Consider the following 18991-nt stretch of genomic DNA (forward strand, 5'->3'; position numbering starts at 1 on the left):
TAGGACTTTCCTGGTGGCTCTGTTGGTAAAGAATCTGCCTGCAATGCAGGAGACGTGGGTTTGATCCCTGGATCGGGAAGATCCCCAGGAGGAGGAAATAGCAACCCACTCCAGTATTCTTGCCTGGAGAATTCCAGGGACAGAGGAACCTGGTGGGCTGCAGCCCATGGGGTTGTAAGAGTCAGGAATGGACTTAGCGAGTAAACCACCAACCACCTGAGGGGTCAGCCTGTCTGCCTCCTCCCCACAGCCTCAGAGGAGAAGAAACCAGGCTGGTCGTGGGAATCCTACCTTGAGGAGCAGAAGGCCATCGCTGCCCCTATCAGCCTCTTCCAGGACGTGAGTTGTATACTTCTGTGTTAGAAAGGGCTTGTCTCCCAGTCCAGGGACTCACCTTCAGACTCAGGCCTTCTGCTGCTTTCTCTGTCTGACATGCCTCAAAGGACTGGCAGGATGGAAGGGGGACAGACTGATTAGGGACCCAGAGTAGAGAAGGGCTCACTGTAAGGGGCTTCCTGGGTGGGAAGAAACAGGAGGTGGGACTCAGGCTTACCCATCACTGGGCCTGCAGACTTTTGAATTCTGTTGCCTTTTACTTAATTCTACACACTGACTTGGGTAAGATGAAGCCCTAAAGTCCACTTTTCAAGGGACCTGGAGGCTAGTCTGTCCTGCTTTGGATCCCTGTAGTAAAGTTCCCCAAATAAGTTACCTCTTTGGTAGTGCTGAGCATGTGGGCCCCAAAGGTAGTTCCTTTGCCCCCAGCCCACTAGGCTAGGATAATGCCAGAGGGGAGCTGGATCCTCTCCTATCTGTGTGTTAACAGTACCAGATGGTCACGCATAACAAGAATGGCTTCAGACCGGGCATGAAGTTGGAAGGCATCGACCCTCAGCACCCGAGCATGTACTTCATCCTCACCGTGGCCGAGGTGAGCTGAGGCTGGCATCCCCATCCTGATGACTCCCCTCAGGATGGACTGAAGGAGTCAGCCAAGGGCATGGAAGGCCTGGATTCAGACAGCATCCAACCTAATAGGGGGTTGAGGCAGAATATGCAGAACACTAAAATACAAACAAAAAGCAGGAGAAGGGTTGAGATGGTGAGGTCACTGAGGAGCAGCACTCCCTGGGGCAGGAATGGTGGCATGAGTCCAACAAGGTCCTTATCCTCTTAGGAGCTCACAGTTGTGTGGGCATCAGCCAGATAAACAGTGATACCCGCCAGGGGTGATGACAGTTGTGTGCAGGGGGCCACTGAAGGGGCAGGAACGGCTTCAGGGGGAAGAGCCTCCATTGCTGAGTCTTGAGAGGTGAGTAGTGTGTCCCAGGCACAAGAGGCAAAGTGAGAAAAAGGCACTGGGCCACGGAACAACACGTTCAAGGGCACCATGTTCAAGGAACCGCCATTGGAAGGCTGAGGTCTGAGCAGTGAGAGAAGGTAGCGGAAGGAAGGGTCCTTGGGGCCCTGAGCTTTAATCAGTGCCTTTAGAATCTGTCCAGGGCTCAAAGGGGCCAGAGGGTGTCTGAGAATATCCTGTCTTGTGCCCAGAGCTCAGGCTCATTAGCACATGAGCTGTGCTCCTTGTAGGATGGGAAGGTGTATGGCAAAGTTCAGGATGCCGGGAAATCTGGGAGGCAGGAGGGGTGAAGGCGGGAACCTTGTAGCAACAGACCCCTGAGACTACCAGGCTGGCCTAGGAGCGGTGCGGGAAGGGAAACAGGGTGTCTGCTGGCATTGGAGTCCCCGTGCTTCCCCCTTACGGGGTCAGGTGTGTGGCTCCCGCCTGCGTCTGCACTTTGATGGGTATTCCGAGTGCCATGACTTCTGGGTCAATGCCAATTCCCCTGACATTCATCCGGCTGGCTGGTTCGAGAAGACGGGGCACAAGCTGCAGCCCCCCAAAGGTAAGGCCTAGCTGGGTTGGTCCCAGTGAGGCAGTGAGCCCCCAGACCTTCCCTCACCCCTTCCCTGTGGTCCCCCCTTCCCTGTTCCCATTGCACAGCCAGCCTTTCTGCGTCTCATCCTGCTATGACTCGGCCTTAGGGCTTCTGCTCTGCCCTTCCCCTTTGAGAGAAACCCATCCAGGCTGCGTCCTGCATTGGCAGGGGGGTCCCTGGGCAGGTTCCTAAGGGTTGTGGGGTCCTCAGGCCTGCCTGATTCTGCTGCTTCCGTGTGGGGTGCCCTCGCCACAGCCCAGCCTCTGTCTGCACGGCGCTCTGTTCATCCCCCCCGAGGGGCCTAGGTTACAAGGAGGAGGAGTTCAGCTGGAGCCAGTACCTGCGCAGCACAAGAGCCCAGGCTGCCCCCAAACACCTGTTTGTGAGCCAGAGCCACGTGAGTGCCCCCAGGACAGTCACTGCAGCCGGCCAGGGCATCTGAGTCGGCAGACGAGCGCTCACCTACGGGTGCTCTCAGCTCAGCTCTGGTCCTCACCGGACGGGAGGGGCCCCCTGGGCAGCTCCAGGGCCAGAGAAGAAAGCAGTTCCGGGTTTCCTCCAGTTCCCCCCCACCCCCCGCCCCCCGCCCCTACTGCTGAAATCCTCTCCTCCACACATCCCCTCTGAGCCTGGACACAGAGGTGTCCTTTCTTGCTTGGGTTTCCCTGCAATTCTTGTTGTCAGGTCCAAATCTTTATTCTGGAAGCGGCTTTTTCCATCCTTTTGAGCAACATTGAGGCTCTCCCATGTGGTCCCAACGCCCTCCTCTTGTCCTTCTGTCTGTTTGAGGCAACTGGCAACTTTATCCCACAGTTAAAGCATCTCCTAATCCCAAACCAGAGGCCTGAGAGATCTAGGGAACTCCCAGTAAACATGTTATTGTTGTCGCTAAATCGTGTCTGACTCTTTGTAACTGCATAGACTGTAGCCCACCAGGCTCCTCTGTTCATGGGATTTCCCAGGCAAGAATACTGGAGTGGGTTGCCATTTCTTTCTCCAGAGGACCGTCCTGACCCAGGGCTCGAACCTGACTGCCCTGTGTCTCCTGCATTGGCAGGTGGATTCTTTTACCACTGAGCCACCAGGGAAGCCCAGTAAACATGTGACCATCTGGAAAGTCCCGGGTCCCTGTGGGCCAGGGCCTGCCCCATATTATTCAGGCATGGACAGGTACCACCCACCCCAGTCCTGCCCCAGAGACCATACTTACAGGTGACTGGCGGGCTTCTACCAGCTCTTGTGACAGGGGATGCAGATTTTAAGTCAAACTGTTCAAGTCCCGGCCCCACCATTGACCAGCTTTGTGGTCCTGGGCAAGTCACTTAACTTATAAAAATGGAGACGATGATACCCATCTCCCTAGGGTTGTTGTAAAGACTGAGGGAGGTGATGGCTTTTGGAGTTTCTGTCCACCACATGGCAGGTGCCTCCCTGCCGCCTCTCCCCACCCCCTGCCCCACATGTCAGCTCGTCTTTCCCCGCCACCCCTTGGTGGACCCAGCCCCCTCAGCTCAAGCTGGGCCAGGGTTGTCTGGGGAGGGGAGGCTTGTGCTCAGCCTGGCAGGCTCTTTGGGTGAGTGAGTGGCCTCCTGTCAGTGATGCTTCCACAGTGAAGCTTCCTCTGAGCATCCCTCGGAGGCCAGAAGTGCCTGAGGGCTCAGGGCTGGGGGTTCTGATTCTGCCCTGGAGAGACCCTCTTCCTCAGCCTCTTTCTCCCACCCTCTCCCCATGCCCACCCAGCAGAAACACAACCCCAGGGAAACTATTCCTCTTCCTTTGCCAGTGGGTCCTGGGCCAGCACAAGCCAGCCTGGGCCTGGCCGTGGCAGCCCCTCTTCTTGCCCCCAGAGTCCCCCACCCCTGGGCTTCCAGGTGGGCATGAAGCTGGAGGCTGTGGACCGCATGAACCCGTCCCTCGTCTGCGTGGCCAGTGTGACCGACGTGGTGGACGGCCGCTTCCTGGTTCACTTTGACAACTGGGATGACACTTACGACTACTGGTAGTGGGAGGGCCCAGACCTGGCCCCAGGGGGTGGGGGAAGGGGAAGGGGAGGGATGGTGGGCGTGGGATGGGCCAGGTAGCCCTGGCTCAGCCCTGATGTTCATATTGCTCAGGGGACAATTGAGTGCCCTGTGGATCTGATCTACAGGGTCCCAGCCTTTTTGGCACCAGGGACCAGTTTCATGGAAAACAATATTTTCAAGGACTGGAGCTGGGGGGTGGTTTTGGGATCATTCAAGCACATTACATTTATTGTGCACTTTATTTCTATTACATCAGCTCCACCTCAGATCAGCAGGCGTTAGATCCCGGAGGTTGGGGACCCCAGTCTGCATCAGTTAGTAATTATGATGACAATTAAATGTTTCATCTCAAAGTACCAAGGTTAAGATAAGCAGATCCCTGTGACCCATGATTTTCTCTGAGATATTAAGGCGGTGTTAGAATTTTTAGTTACTGTTGGAATTTTCTGACTCCCTCACCAGTCACCAGTCTGACTCTCCCTCAGAAGCGACATGAGGGTGGGCCCTGTCGCCATGATGTCACAGGACAGCGGGCTCCAGGCCTCGAAGTCTCACCTTGAGACAGTGAAGAATTCTTGGGTTTCAGGTGTGATTCCAGCAGCCCCTACATCCACCCGGTGGGCTGGTGCCAGAAGCAAGGAAAGCCCCTCACCCCTCCGCAAGGTGACCCTGCAGCCTGAGCCACCCCCCCTCCCTGGTCCCTTACCAGTGCCTCATTAGCCGGGTCTCTAGGGGCAGGCCGAGGGCGCACGTGTAGCCTGGAGCTTTCGCTTCTTTGCCTGGGAGCTGAGAACCCTTTGATCTTAGGAGAGTCCTGTTCAACCCTGACTCTGTTGAGGCTGAAGGGAAATTCCTGGTCCAGGGGTTAGGACTCTGCCCTTTTACTGCCAGGGTTCAGTCCCTGGTCAGGGAACTAAGATCTCACAGCCAAAAAAAAAAAACGAAAGTTAGATGAGCCCTCTCGGTAAGGGAACAGGAATCCAGAGTGAAGAAAGCGTATCCTTCCCTGTCAGGGTATTACACTGACGCTAGTGGTAAAGACCCTGCCTGCCAATGCAGGAGACGTCAGAGAGGCAAGTTTGATCCCTGGGTCAGGAAGATCCCCTGGAGGAAGGCATGGCAAACCCCTCCAGTATTCTTGCCTGGAGAATTCCATGGGCAGAGAAGCCTGATGGGCTTCGGTCCATAGGATCGCAAAGAGCCAGACACGACTGAAGTGACTTAGCACTCAGAACATACATTAGGGGTTCAGATGGGACTGGGGCTGGAGCGAGGCAATAGAGCCAAGGAGAGGACTGGGAGCCAGGGTTCCCAGATAACCAACTAAACTGCTTGCTTCTGCCCGGCACCCCTCCCCTTCAGGAGCCCCCTGCAAGGAGCAGGCTGTGACACAGGGGGATTTCTGTCCACGGGCTCCTGTCCTTTCCACGCCCCCAGTCCTGCTTGGAGGGGAGGAGCTCCCCGCTACACCCAGGTGCCTAGACATTGCTCTCATCCTCTCCTCCAGACTACCCAGACCCTGACAGCTTCTGTTGGGAGAAATATCTGGAAGAAACCGGGGCCTCTGCTGTGCCCACCTGGGCCTTCAAGGTGGTGAGTTGGCTTTCTCTGCCCCCAGAGCTGAGTTCAGGAAAGCACAGAGCCCTCAGTCAGGCAGGATGGGGCCCCAGCCTCCCCCTTTGGCTACAATTTCCCCAAGCACAGCACCTGGGCATCCCTCTTGGGGCCTCAGCTCTGCTGAGCAGGGCCTTGGCCTGAAGATCCCTCTCCCCCTGAAGCGACCCCCACACAGCTTCCTGGTCAACATGAAGCTGGAGGCCGTGGACCGCAGGAACCCAGCCCTAATTCGTGTGGCCAGTGTGGAGGATGTGGAGGATCATCGGATAAAGGTGGCTCTGGGCCCCTCGGGCTGTGGGAGTGGACAGGCCAACGGGGCAGGACTTCCGTAGACAGTGCTGAGGTCAAGGGTATGGCGTGAGCCAGGCTGCAGGGAAGCTGCATGTTGCAGGGAAGGGAGCTCTAAACTTGAGGCCGAAGATCTTGGGTCTCAGTCAGGTCTCATCTGCCACTTAACCTTTGTGAGTCAGGACAAGTCCTGTCCCTTCTCTGAGCCTATCAGATGGGCCCACGAATCCTTGTCCTACCCAAGGACTGATGGGAGATACCAGTTAACTCCGGGGCTTCCCTGGTGGCTCAGCAGTAAAGAATCCGCTTGCAGTGCAGGAGCCGCAGGAGACACGGATTCTATCCCTGGGTCAGGAAGATCCCCTGGAGGAGGGATGGCAACCCACTCCAGTATGCTTGCCTGGAGAATCCCCGTAGACAGAGGAGCCTGGTTGGTAGGCTGCAGTTCATGCGGTCCCAAAGAATTGGACACGACTGAAGCAACTTGGCATGCATGCATGCCAAGTAGCTTCAGAGGTGGAACCCTTGGAAAGTGTGGTGGTCGAGATGGATTATTGTGAGATTGGCCCCTTGGTCCTTCCAATTCAGGATCTTGCTTCTGACAGGCCCCAGGGGTGGGGAGAGCCTCCTGGAGCCTGGAGGACTTCCCGGCTGAGCTGGGCTCCACGAGGAACACCTGACCTCTCGGGCCTTTCCTCCCCAGCTCCACTTTGATGGCTGGAGTCACGCCTATGACTTCTGGATTGATGCTGACCACCCTGACATCCACCCGGCGGGCTGGTGCTCCAAGACGGGGCATCCCCTGCAGCCTCCTCTCCGTGTGTACCCCTGGGGTGCTCTGACCCTTTCCTCCTGATGTCTGGCTCTGCCCCTGAGCCCTGGCACACCCCTTTCTACAGCATGCCCACAGTAAACTCTGGGGTCCCTCATCCTCCCCACCCTGGGAACGGTCTCTGCCGCACTGAGCAGTGCTTCTGGCCTCCCCAGTTGCTGGGTGGGGGACCTGGAAGTGTGAAGGGCCAAGCTCACTTGGGAGCAAATGCTTAGGAGGTAGCTGTGCCCTGAGGAGTCCTCTCAGCATTCAGCAGAGCCACGCAGAGCATGCGCGGTGCTTGCTAAGGCAGGGCGGCTCCCTGCATCAGATCCTGCTCCCCACTGCCGGCAGGGCTTGGAGGTCACCCACATCTGTTTCACATGGGGTGTGGATCCTTCTCAACTGTTCTCCAAGCATAGGCAGAGACTAAAAAAAATAACCCCCAAAGTCTTGGGGTTGAAACTGAAAAACAAGAGTAACATCAATCTGCCTGATGTAGCTTTTGGGTGCAGCTGTGTCCACACCAGCCCCGAGTTGATCGAGGGCACTCCTCTTTCCAGAGGCAGAGGGTATGGCCTGCAGGTTTCCACAGTGTATATGAGAGCCAAGCCCCCGTTCCCCCAGGAGGGGCTGATGTCCATTAGCAGGAAGTGGTGTCCCAGCCTGGCTCAGGACCCCTATACCTGGGAACTGGTTCCTAGAGCTGACCTTCCCTACCTCCATGTCCCTTCCCCCAGGCCCACCTCCACCCCCAAGACCCCGCGCTGACCCTTTTCTGCCTGCCCCTCCAGAACCCAGAGAGCCCAGCGCTGCCTCCCCCACAGGCTGTCCGCCTCTCAGCTATCGGAGCCTGCCACACAGCAGGACCTCCAAGTACAGCTTTCACCACCGGTGAGTGAAGGGCTCCTGCGCAGGGACCCTCAGGCACTGCTCAGAGGGGTCTGTCTTGTACCCACCATGGGTGGCCAACCAGGGTCCACCCGACCACTCTCCCAGTGGGGCCAGGGTTGGGAAGAGCCAAGTGGGACCAAGCAGCTTCATCTCAAACCTTCTTCTGCTCCAGGAAGTGCCCCACTCCTGGTTGTGATGGCTCTGGCCACGTCACTGGCAAGTTCACAGCTCACCACTGCCTCTCGGGTTGCCCCCTGGCCGAGAGGAACCAGAGCCGGCTGAAGGCAGAGCTGTCGGACACGGAGGCCTCAGCCCGCAAGAGGAGCCTCTCAGGCTTCTCCCTAAGAAAGAAGCCTCGCCATCACGGCCGGTGCGGAGGACAAGGGTGCGGGGCCTCAAGTCCTCCGAGGCCAGAGCAGGCGCTTAGTCCCTGCCACGGGCCCAGCTCCTCTCTCTCCAGGATCGGGCGCCCTCCAAAGTACCGAAAGATCCCACAGGAAGATTTTCCGAGTGAGTCCTGGGTCATTTGTTCCCTGTGTCCTCCCCCATGTTCACTGTGGCAGCTTGGTGTTTGGTGGGAGAGGCTGGGAGGCAGGTGTCGCAATACTTGGAGGTACAGAGCAGTGTTGAGACACAGCATGGGGCCTCGAACGGCCTCACATGCTAGCCCCTTTGTACCTCAGGCATTGCTGTGAGTGTGCCAGCAAGATGCAGAGCCTCTCTGGGCTCCTGGTCATTCGCTTTGAGGTGGGATGATGCCCCCAGCTCTGCTTTTCTCAGTCTTGGCTTCCTGGGAGGGAAGTCACGGCCATTACTTTCTAGCTGCGTGACCTTCAGCAAGTCACATTTCTGAACTTCAGCTTTCTTATTTGAAAACATGAATAATACCTGCTTTTCAGGTGTCAGTTACCTGAAATAATAGTAGCTGCTACACTATCAAACATCTGCTATAGACCAAGCACCATTTCAGGTGCTTTATCTATACCATCTCGCTGACTCTCACAAGTGGTCTGCAACATAGATGTGGTACACCTGGTCAGCTTCCATTGTAAGGCTGTGTTCTGACTGCCAGAGGGCGCTTGCCTGCTGTGTTCATTCCAGAATTATCCTGAGAACTTGGGAAGTCTTTCCATGGATGAGGCTGTGTGCCAGATTGGACTGGGAAGGACTCACCCGAGTCCTGAGACACTTCAGGGACAGGGCGGGGGACAGTGCCCAGGCCTTTGACCTCTGGGCAGGGCTCCCCTGTTCCATCAGCTGGCTCTCGCATAGGGGACACTGGTCCCTCTGGGTTTTGTTCCGGAGACTTCTCACGCATCCGTGGGTAGGCCTGCTCAGTGTGGGTCTGCTGGAAAACAGCTCCCTGGGGAAAGCTGCCTGCCTGGAGAGCTCAGGACTTGGCTGTGCTCACGGTGCTCATGGGGCCCTCCAGGGCCCGTGAATGTCAGCTCTTGGAAAGAATGAGGAAACCACCATGATTTCCTTACACAACTGCTTTATCTTTTTATTTCTTCTTAAAATTCATTTGGCTGCACCGGGTCTTGGTGGCAGCATGTGAACTCTTAGTTGTGGCATGTGGGATCTAGTTCCCTGACTCAGGCCCCTGCATTGAGAGCTCATAGTCTTAACCCCTAGACCACCAAAGAAGTCCCCTCAACCAGTTCATTTTCGAATGGGGAAACTGAGGCCCATGTTAAGTGAGGTGCCTGGCATTAAAAAAACAAGTTAGACCAAAAAAAATTAAAAAATTAAAAAGAAATAAAAAACAAGTTAGTAAGGAACTGATTCCAAGTCCAATTTGTGTTTTCTATTTTACTGCATTCCCCCTCTTCCCTGCCCTCACCTTCCCACAGTGCCTGTTCAGCACATAGTTGCTAACTTCCAATAATAAAACTCTGGACTGAACATTTGTAACCCCCTAAACGCATATGTTGAAACTTAATCCTCAATGTCAGGGTATTTGGAGTGGGGCCTTTGGGAGGTGATTAGGTCACAAGGATGGACCCCTCATGAATGGGATTAGTGCCCTCCTAAGAGACCCCTTGCCCCTTCTGCCATGTGAGGACACAGTGAGGAGATGGCAGCCTGGGGGTCAGGAAGTGGGCCTTCAATATATACCCAGTCTGCTGGTGCCTTGATCTGAGACTTCCAGCTTCCAGTACTATGAGAAACACATTTCTATTCTTTTTAAGCAAAAGAAAAGAAAAAAAAAGAAGAGGAGCTATAATAGATATTTAGCAGTTAGATAAAATACCACCCTGGTGACTCAAATGGTAAAGAATATGCCTGCAATGCAGGAGACCCAGGTTCAATCCCTGGAGAAAGGAATGGCAACCCACTCCAGTATTCTTGCCTGGAAAATCCCATGGACTAGAGGTCTGGCGGGCTACAGTCCATAGGGTCTCAGAAAGTCAGATAAGACTGAGCAACTAACACACACACACACACACACACACACAGTAGATGTTTTGCAGTTAGATAAGATACTACGGGCTGCCTACAAACGCTTCTGTCCTGTGCTCTGGGGAAGAAAGATAAGGAGCTCAGCCCCCAGACTCCTTGCCAGGATACACGGAGCACCAGATAGCGGACTTCAAAGAGGAACATGGCAGGGACAGGAGGCCAAGTGCTGGTGGCGGCAGCTGTCATGGGAGATCCAGGCTGTACCCTGAACAGGTCCTGCAAGAGCTGACTGGGCTGTGCAGCGGTTACAAGCTCCGGGGTTGTCCTGAAGGCTGGGTCTCTTCAGGGTGTGGATGGGAGCCTTGGTTTGGACCAATGAGCAGACAGACAGGGGGTGGGCAGTTAGAGAAGAACAATCAATGAGGCTGCAACCAGGATCCCAGAGGCTCTAAGGATGATTGTGAGGTCCAAGGAGTCAGGGCAAAAGGCTGAATGAAGGGGAGGGATGGAAGGACGCGGTAATAAGCAAGGCAGGCCTTGGAGAAGAGGGCAGCAGGGGGCCATGTGCATGAGAGTCTGGAATTAGCACCAAGTGAATAGGACAGAGCCGGCTCTCTTGGACTCTGGGCAGAGGCAGGGCAAGCCCCCTGGGACAGTGGCCACATGGCCCAAGGCCAGCCAAGGCAGGTAAGGTAGGCAGAGGCCAGGTTTGCCAGAGTCCCCAGAAGTAGATGAATCCAAGCACACAGCTGCCAAGCCCGGCCGAGGAGGAAGCCGGGGAGAGCAGGGTCACTCACCAGATAGTAGAGCCGCTTGGAGGCTGGAGGTTGGGAGCCAGGGGTTCCAGGAGCAGATGAAGCAGAGGGACAGGCAGTGTGGGTGGGCGAGTGGGTCAGGGATCACCCTGGAGGTGCCAGAGTAGGTGGGGGGCTGGCATGCAGGGAATGAACCAGACCCGGCTGGGGACATAATGGGAGGAGAGGCGCTTAAGGCAGTGGCATCGGCTGGGGGCTTCCCTTCAGACAGGGCAGGCTGGTTCTCCCCCACCACCACCACCACCCTGCCATGGCACGTGAGGATCTTAGTTCCCAGACCAGAGATCAAACCTGTGCCTCCTCTCGTGGAAGCGTGGCGTCTCAGCCACTGGACTGCCAGGGAAGTCTCCTGGGAAGGCTGACTCCGCTTCTCAAACAGAATCCCCCTGAGGCTGCAACAGTCAGGGCCCAAAAGGACTTAGCAAACGGAGCGCAAACAGAATGGGCTTTTGATGTCTAGGCTGAGGGTACAGCAACCCACTCCAGTATTCTTCCCCAGAGAATCCCATGGACAGAGGAGCCTGGCAGGTTCTGGTCCATAGGGTCGCAGAGTCGGACACAAACTGAAGCGACCGAGCGCACGGCACACTGAGGTGGCTTGGATATCGGGGGCCATGTGGATGCAGGGTCTCCAGAGAGTGGTGTTTCCAGGATGCTGCCACAGCTCCAGGAGAAAAGAGCATCCTTGGGGGCCCAGGTGCTATAGCCTGGGGGGAGGGTGGGGTCTTCCTACATGGTCTGTAACATGAGGGACAAGCGCCGGGTGAGGAGTTGCGGGATCTGCCTCACCCCCTTGGCTCTGCAGGGCTGTCTGAAAGGGGCCACAGTCCGGCACCCTCTGCCAGCCAGTCTCCCAGGTGGCCTGAGGATAAGCAGGCTTTGGAGGGAGACAGGTTGGTCCTCGGCCCTGGCCAGCCGGCCTCTGCCTCTGCCTTGCAGCGCTGACCACCGACGTCACGCAGCAGTCCCTCTTCATGTCGGCCCTGTCGGCCCACCCCGACCGGTCGCTGTCTGTGTGCTGGGAGCAGCACTGCAAGCTCCTGCCTGGCGTGGCGGGCATCTCGGCCTCGACAGTTGCCAAGTGGACCATTGATGAGGTGAGGGGCGGGGACCCCTCCCTCTTCCTCTGCCTCCTCTTTGCTCTCACCATGCCCCGGCGGGAGGGCTCAGGAAAGGGCCCCGTCAGGTGGAAGCCCCATACCGCTCCTGACTCATCATCCCTCCGTCCACAGCCTCTCCCAGCTGCCCAGTGGGGGCTGCCTGAGCACCATTTGATAGGCCCGTCCTGGGGGGTGGGGAGGGGGACGTGCCGCCAATCCAGCAGGAGAGACCAGCTCAGCCCGGGCCTTGGGAGCGAGTGGCCTCACCTTGGGCCCCCAGCAACACAGAGAATCAGGATCCTCTGGGGCTGCTAAGAAAAATGACACTGTCAGAGCCCAGGAGGCACCAATGCCATGCAGGGGCACCTCCTCCCTCCTCTCCCGAGCCCCGTCCCCTTGGCAACACGTCTCCTTTGGTTTCCAAGGTCTTCGGCTTCGTTCAGACCCTGACAGGGTGTGAGGACCAAGCGCGGCTCTTCAGGGATGAGGTGGGTGCTCGGTGCAGGGTGGGAACCGAGCAGGGTCACGGTCGTTGAGATGGCAGGGCGTGGGCACCCTCCCCAGCACTGCCCCCCAGCTAGGGAGGACCTCTGTTGTCCCACCTGAGGTCGGGGGAACCAGTCACAGTGACCCACGTGTTTGGGAAAAACCCGGTACGGATGACCATGGCCTGGCTTGGGAACCCAACCCTCTGTGTTCAGACTGTCAGCAGGAAGGGAAACCATCCCAGAAACACGATTCCTTTCACTCCTCTGCTCTCTGTCCAAACTTAGCTTCCCTAATGGCAACCAATTAAAATGTATTTTGACTGACATGACTATCGCTGTTTACTGCAAGGATGCTAACACACACATAAAATTAAGACCCAAAAACTTACTAAAGATGAGAAATAGTGAGTTGCAGGTGAAAAACCACTAGCTTCGTGGGCAGGTGGGTGTGAATTCTGATTCTGCCTGTTAGATGTCTTTTGAGTCTGCATCTCCTCATCTGTAAAATAGAGATAAAATGGGTATAATGATGACTACCTTGCAGGGCCACATGAGCACTGGAATTGATGAGTGGATCCTGGTACCAGAATGTCTAGTGTAACTATGTCCCTAGTGTCTACATATAGCCACAGGCCCGATACAGGGAGGGCTCAGCCAATAGTGGTTCTGGCTTTCACTGTGTAGTTGTCCTTAAATAAAGAGCTTTATCATGACTTTCCTAATTTGTATAGTTTGAAATCAGATGAGACCTTTTGAGTTTATTTAGGAATTCCTTCCAAAGACTACATGTACCCTCTTCACCTAAGAGAGTGTAGTCTCAGCTCCGCAAAGATGCCGCCTACAGGTGCCCAAGAGAAAGAAGTCTACTCTTTCCCAGGAAGCATCTCTTCATCGACCCTTGGGTGGTGGCCCTCCCAAGCTCCTCTTCTTCTTGGTTCGTGATCTTCTTGTCGGACTGTGTGCAGAGCCCTGTGTTTCAGATGCCCTTTGATCAACACAGAACACACTGGGCTGCTGATCCTCTGGGTGTTCGTTCCTTTTGTTTTTAAAAAGACTTTATATGTTTTTAGAGCAGTTTTAGGTTCACAGCAAAATTGAGAGGAAGGTGCAGAGAGTTCCCATGTATCCCCTGCCCCATTATCAGCATCCCCCATGAGAGTGGTCCCCAAGAGAGTGGCTACACCTGATGAGCTGACACCTAGGTTTTTTAAATGGAGGTAAAATATGCATGGAGTGAAATGTACACACACATATACAACTATGCTTCTCAAAAGTATAATTCTACAGGTTTTGTGAAATGTGTACACCCTGAACCCAATATGTCAATCAGATGTGAAACATCCATCATACCAGAAAGTTCTTTCTTGACCCCTGTTGTGAGCTCCCATAGACAACTGCTGTTCTGATTTCCAGCTCCATAGATTAGTTTATCTGTTCTTGAACTTCATGTCAGTGGGATCACACAGCACACAGTCTTCTGCATTTGCCTCTTCAGTGGAGTGTTTGGAGGTTCATCCGCGTTACGTGTAACTGGTATTCAGCTCCTTTTTATCGTGAGCAGTGCTCTGTGTTATGAATATCCCACAGTTCTCATGTTAACGGGCCTTTAGGTAGTTTTCTCCTTCTCCAGATTTGAGCCCTGTATTTTTGTTGGCAGAAGTTCACACGAGCTTTATTATAGCCATATCACACCAGCTTGGAGTTCATGAAAGTCCCCAAGTTGCCCCTTCTATCAGTTGTCTACTATAGTCTCACTAAATCTTCCAGTGTGTTACTAGTACCACTGGAGGTTTTTTGGTATTAGCCTTAATGTAAAACTTTACATGTATCCCTATTAAATGATCTCTTGCTGGTTTCATGGTCTCATTGTTTTAAAGCTTGATTCTGTCATGTCTAATATTAATAAGGCTTCCCATCCTTATACAACTTGTGCTAAGCCTTCTGTCTTGCACCAAGTCTTCTCTGCACGTGTGTAATGAGACAGAGCAGAAGATGTAGCATCCATTAGAGGTCTTCCTTTGGGTGGTGACAGGTTGTAAATCAATGCTCTTTGAGTTCAGGGGCTTAGCCAGCCACGGAATCACCCCAGAGTTTGGTCCTCGGGCTTTCTCCCGTTTTTAGGAGAAGAGCAGTCTCTCCCTTGAGCATCTGCTGTGTATTTCAGTCCAGCATGATCTGAAATACAAGAAAGCATTTTCTTGTGATACAAGAAAGCAATGCCAAAGGGGGGCAGTGTGCTGGTGGCCCACCGACGTCCAGTAGAGTCTGCCCAGGGTAGAGGGGGCCCTTTGCAAGGTCTGAGGTTTGCCTTCTCCAGGGTCTGGTCTACATCATCTGTCATCTCCAGGGAGGATGCTGCTCCAAGGAATGGGCTTTCTCTGGCTGAAGTGATGCTTTGTGGGACATGAGTCAGGATTCGTTCCAGCTGGGACAGACCAGTCATTAGAGGAATGCTTCATGAGTGAGAAATTGGATCTGTGCCAATTCGGGATCAGTGGTCTGATGGGTAGCCTGTCCAGTCTGGTGATGAGCACACATCTCTTAAAAACTAAAGTCTTTCTCTGCATAACCACCACCTTGTTATCCCACCGAACAAATGGGCAATAGCTGCTTTATATCACCTGTGTTCTGCTGTATTCAGATTTCCCTGCTTGTGCCTGGGATATCTTTTGCAGTTGGTAATTTTGAGCCAGGACCCAAGCAAAGTTCAAACAGCTGATCTGGGTCATCACATCTCTCAGGTATCTTCTGTTCTAGAATAGTTGCCCTCTGTTTGTTTCTTTTTTCACAACACTGAAAACAGTCTCGGTGAATGTGAACTTGTATACTTGTTTCATTGCTTCCTCGAAGTGTCATCTAACTAATTCCACTCTCCCCTGTGTTTCTTATAAACTGGACATCGGGTGCAGAGGCTTGGTTAGATTCAGGTTAAATCTCTCTCTTTTTTCCTCTCTTCCTTCCCCACCCTGCCTTTTCTTCTCAAAAAGAGCTCACGGGTAACAGCGTAGAGCTTAGCCCACATCCCGTGGGATTGCCCGCGGTGTCTGCTGGTTTATTATTCACGGCACTGATGTAGACTCCTGGGTTTATATGAGGACAGCAACAGCAGGTTCTTAGAAGCCCCTGTCAGTGAGGAGGCAGAGTGTTTTGCAAACACACTCTGAAATCCAGACCAGCCAGCAGGAAGAGAGAGAGAGACTGTGTGTGTGTGGACACGGGGAGACCAGTGGATGTCTTTCTTTCCTTCTCTGTCCCCATCGCTGTCTTCCTTTTTTCCTCCCTCCCTTCCTTGTCCTTTCTCCTTTTTCCTTCCTCTCCCCGCCTTCCGCTGCCCCTCCCCACACCTGTCCTTCACGCCCATCTTCTTTCTCCCTCCCCACCCTCAACGCATACCCCTACCCTCCTCCTTCCCCTCTCCGCTTTCCACCTCCCTCCCGACCCCTCAGATGATTGACGGCGAGGCCTTCCTTTTGCTGACACAGGCGGACATTGTGAAGATCATGAGCGTCAAGCTGGGCCCAGCCTTGAAGATCTATAACGCCATTCTCATGTTCAAAAACGCCGATGACACCTTAAAGTGACTGGCTCAGGGCTGGGCCCTCCCTCCGCAGCTGATGCTTCTTCCCCACTTGAGTTCCTCCCATCCCACCTGTGCCCCGCCCCCGCTCCCCCCACCCTCTGGCCCTTAACCAGGGTGGTCCTGCTCTCCGGGGCCACTTCCTGCAAGGTACAGGGGAGCAGAGGAGCCCTGGGGAGGATGGAGTCCTAGCCCCCCGAGTCCTGGAGCTCATCCACCACCAGGCACACCAGTGAAGGTGCGAGCGGGCCTCGAGAGCGTCACTGATGGCGAAGGTTGAAGGTGCCCCACCCACGACGGCCCCACCTCTCCAGCGACCTGTTTCATCACCAAAGGGTCTTTCTCTCAGCAGTTAAAAGAGAGTATGGTAGAACGGGAGTCCTTCAACCTGAAGCCCTTCTTTCTTAGGCATCTCTCTGTGCTTTCCCCCCATCTCCTTTCCTCCTTCCAGGAAGCCACCCTGCCACAAACACCTTTATTCAAAAAAGCACCTCCCCTGTTTCTGTCTGCCGGTTTTGTTGCCCTCATTCTGCTGTCTGGTTTTCCCAGACATTCCCAGAGGTATGTCTTCATAGCATCCATTGAGGGCTGTGGATGCCTTTCTGTCTCTTGCCTGGAAGTGGGGAATTCTGAGCCAGGATGCCTTCTTCAGCGTGCCCAGCTCTGGACCGCTCGGTATTTAGTATCGCCCATGCCCTGTCTTGTTCCCAGAAGAGGGGTGATTAGAACATGTTTGGCTTCTGCAGCAGAGGCTAAGTTTCCCCAGATGTTCCCACACACCCCTCCTGTGTCAACTGTGGAGAGGAGGCAGGCTGGCCGGCTAGGTAGCCAAGGCCAACCCCCTGGGTACATCAGATAATTCCGGGCCATGGGCCTGCAGGGTGGTCGGCAGACATGGTGGCTCTCAAAGCAGAGCAGAGCATCCTTCCCTGCTGCCATGGGTCTCAGCCAGCATGTTTCCCAGGAGGTAAGGGCCCCATGCCTGCCAGGCCTTTTGCCATGGGAATGCCTGCCTGGGATGCACTCTGCCTGGCATGCACCTCCCCGCCATGGCGTCACATTCAACCTGTCTCTTAGATGTCTTGGTTTTGGGAAGTCTTACAAAGGCTCTTAAAAGGTGGGAGTTGGGAAGAAGATGAATTCCTCCAGCTTTGAGTTCTCCATGTCCCTTAAGCTTCTCTTACCACCCTCCATCTGTCTTGCATTGCCAGCCGGGTACCTGCCGCGGCTCTGGGATTTTGACCTTTCTGTCCAAGTGTGGCCTCCACTGAGCCACTGCCAAACCTGCCTCCCAGCCTACAGGGGCATGGGGCAGAGGCCCTGGTAGGACCCGGCTGCACCCACGGAGGTGAGGTGCCACCGCCAAGCTCCTGTGGAGCCAGGGGCCTCCCCCGGACCCCTTGTCTCCGCTACGTGATACATAAGTGCAGATGTGTGTCGGGTACTCTGAGATGTGCTTGTCAGGGTGCAGAGGTGAGTTTCGGTGTGGGAAAATGTCAAGGGCTATTGTGAAAATATGAAGCTTTATCTTTGGGAAACCCAAAGCTCTGTTGAGTTCCTGCCCCGGCCCAGGAGAGGACCAGGGCAGCCGTTCAGCCCTCTGCTGCACTGCCGCAGGGCTGCGGACAGACCTCAGAGACACCACCTTCCCGGGAAGGCTTGGCCCGGCCCTGCCCTGGGCAGGGGTCTGGGTTTACCGAGGTTGCATGGGCGTCCCCTTGCCCAGGAGGAAGGAGGAGCCCGTCTGAGCCTCTGTCCTTGTTGCTCGGGTGGCACTGAAACCCACCAGCCCCATGGCCTCGTCTGCTCCCCGATGAGACCGAGAGATCTCGCTGGTTCTGGCGTGAGGAAACAGCAGGCACACACAGCCGTGCTGTGGGGCCTCTCCACGTCTAAGGAGCTGGGACGGCTGGGTCTGCCCTCCGCTGTCCTAACCCTTGTCTACAGGAAGGACAAGATGGACCAAGCACCCCGGAACCTGGAGCCTCAGCACTGTCGTGCACCAATGTCAAACTCTGAAAAGAAACCAAATCATAAAAATAAAGGGGGGGATGAGAAATCTGCCTTCTGTCCACCCCACTGGCCCTTCACCCCCTCCCTTCCCCAGATGAGATCATTACACCATGACCTGGGCACACAGTGAGGGATGAAGGGAGGGAGTTGTCATCCTTGCCTTGTGCCCTCTGACCTGCTCTCCAGCAGCAAGAACCGCCTATACTTTGGCCCTGGCAGCCTCTCCCAGCCCTTGCCCTGGGTTAGGGCAGCAAGACGCTTTCTGTTTAATTTCTGAAGCAGAGAGAATGATCCTAGAGTTGGAAAATGAAGCCTGTTTGCACTTTTCATTCACACGCACTTTGGTGGAGTTATGTTTTTTCGTACTTGCCTTGTGAGAGTGTGCCTGTGTGTGTATGTGTGTGTGTGTTCATGCATGCACGCACGCGTGCGTGTTCTTTAAGAGAATCTTCTGGTTAAAGATAAAGTCACTCTTGAGAGAAAAATTTACAAACAAAATGTGGTGTATTTTGTCAGTGTATTGAAACAACATAAATAAACTTGAAGAACAGGATGGTTTGCTGTCAGAGTCTGTTTCTATTTTCATGGTCAGAGATCCAGAAAGCACAAAATGAATTACCGTTCCATTAACGGAGAGAATAAAGCATTCTTTAGTGTAACATAATAAAGCTGTTAGAGGTCCTAAAGCATCTGATTTTTATTCTAAAGATAAGAAATAAAGGATAAAGATAGATGGCTACATAATAGTCATATTAGTCAACATAATGTAAACAATGGGAACCCCCTGAGAATAGTGTGAAAATGACCTGATCCTTGACAGTTTATAAATGGTCAAGAGTGGAAAATTCCATGAAGCCTCCAGGTTTTCTGGGTTTGTTTTTTTGTTTGTTTTGGTTTTTTTTTTTTTTTTTGCTTTTTGTTTCGTTTTTGTTTTGCTGCGCTGGGTCTTCGTTGCTGTGCATGGGTTTTCTCTAGTTGCGGCGAGCAGGGGCTACTCCCTGGTTGTGGTGCATGGGGTTCC

At 54.3% G+C, this 18991-nt stretch overlaps 1 protein-coding gene across 2 annotated transcripts in view; it reads left to right on the forward strand.

The window, feature by feature from the left end:
• The window catches only part of L3MBTL1 (L3MBTL histone methyl-lysine binding protein 1), a 30949-nt gene extending 12426 nt beyond the window's left edge, over positions 1-18523 (forward strand). Inside the window, exons 8-21 of one of the 2 annotated variants that reach the window (XM_043884456.1) lie at positions 251-339; positions 827-931; positions 1772-1907; positions 2246-2337; positions 3788-3939; positions 4551-4627; positions 5472-5557; positions 5743-5853; positions 6573-6687; positions 7475-7574; positions 7747-8084; positions 11732-11889; positions 12318-12380; positions 15827-18523. In XM_043884456.1, the coding sequence (XP_043740391.1) occupies positions 251-339; positions 827-931; positions 1772-1907; positions 2246-2337; positions 3788-3939; positions 4551-4627; positions 5472-5557; positions 5743-5853; positions 6573-6687; positions 7475-7574; positions 7747-8084; positions 11732-11889; positions 12318-12380; positions 15827-15961 (1757 nt within the window). In that variant the 3' untranslated portion in view covers positions 15962-18523. The remainder of the gene's footprint in view (positions 1-250; positions 340-826; positions 932-1771; positions 1908-2245; positions 2338-3787; positions 3940-4550; positions 4628-5471; positions 5558-5742; positions 5854-6572; positions 6688-7474; positions 7575-7746; positions 8085-11731; positions 11890-12317; positions 12381-15826) is intronic. The other variant, XM_043884457.1, reaches the window with a different exon arrangement.
• The last annotated feature ends 468 nt before the right edge of the window (positions 18524-18991 follow it).

This window comes from Cervus elaphus, chromosome 23, assembly GCF_910594005.1.
Source record: "Cervus elaphus chromosome 23, mCerEla1.1, whole genome shotgun sequence".
NCBI lineage: Eukaryota > Metazoa > Chordata > Mammalia > Artiodactyla > Cervidae > Cervus > Cervus elaphus.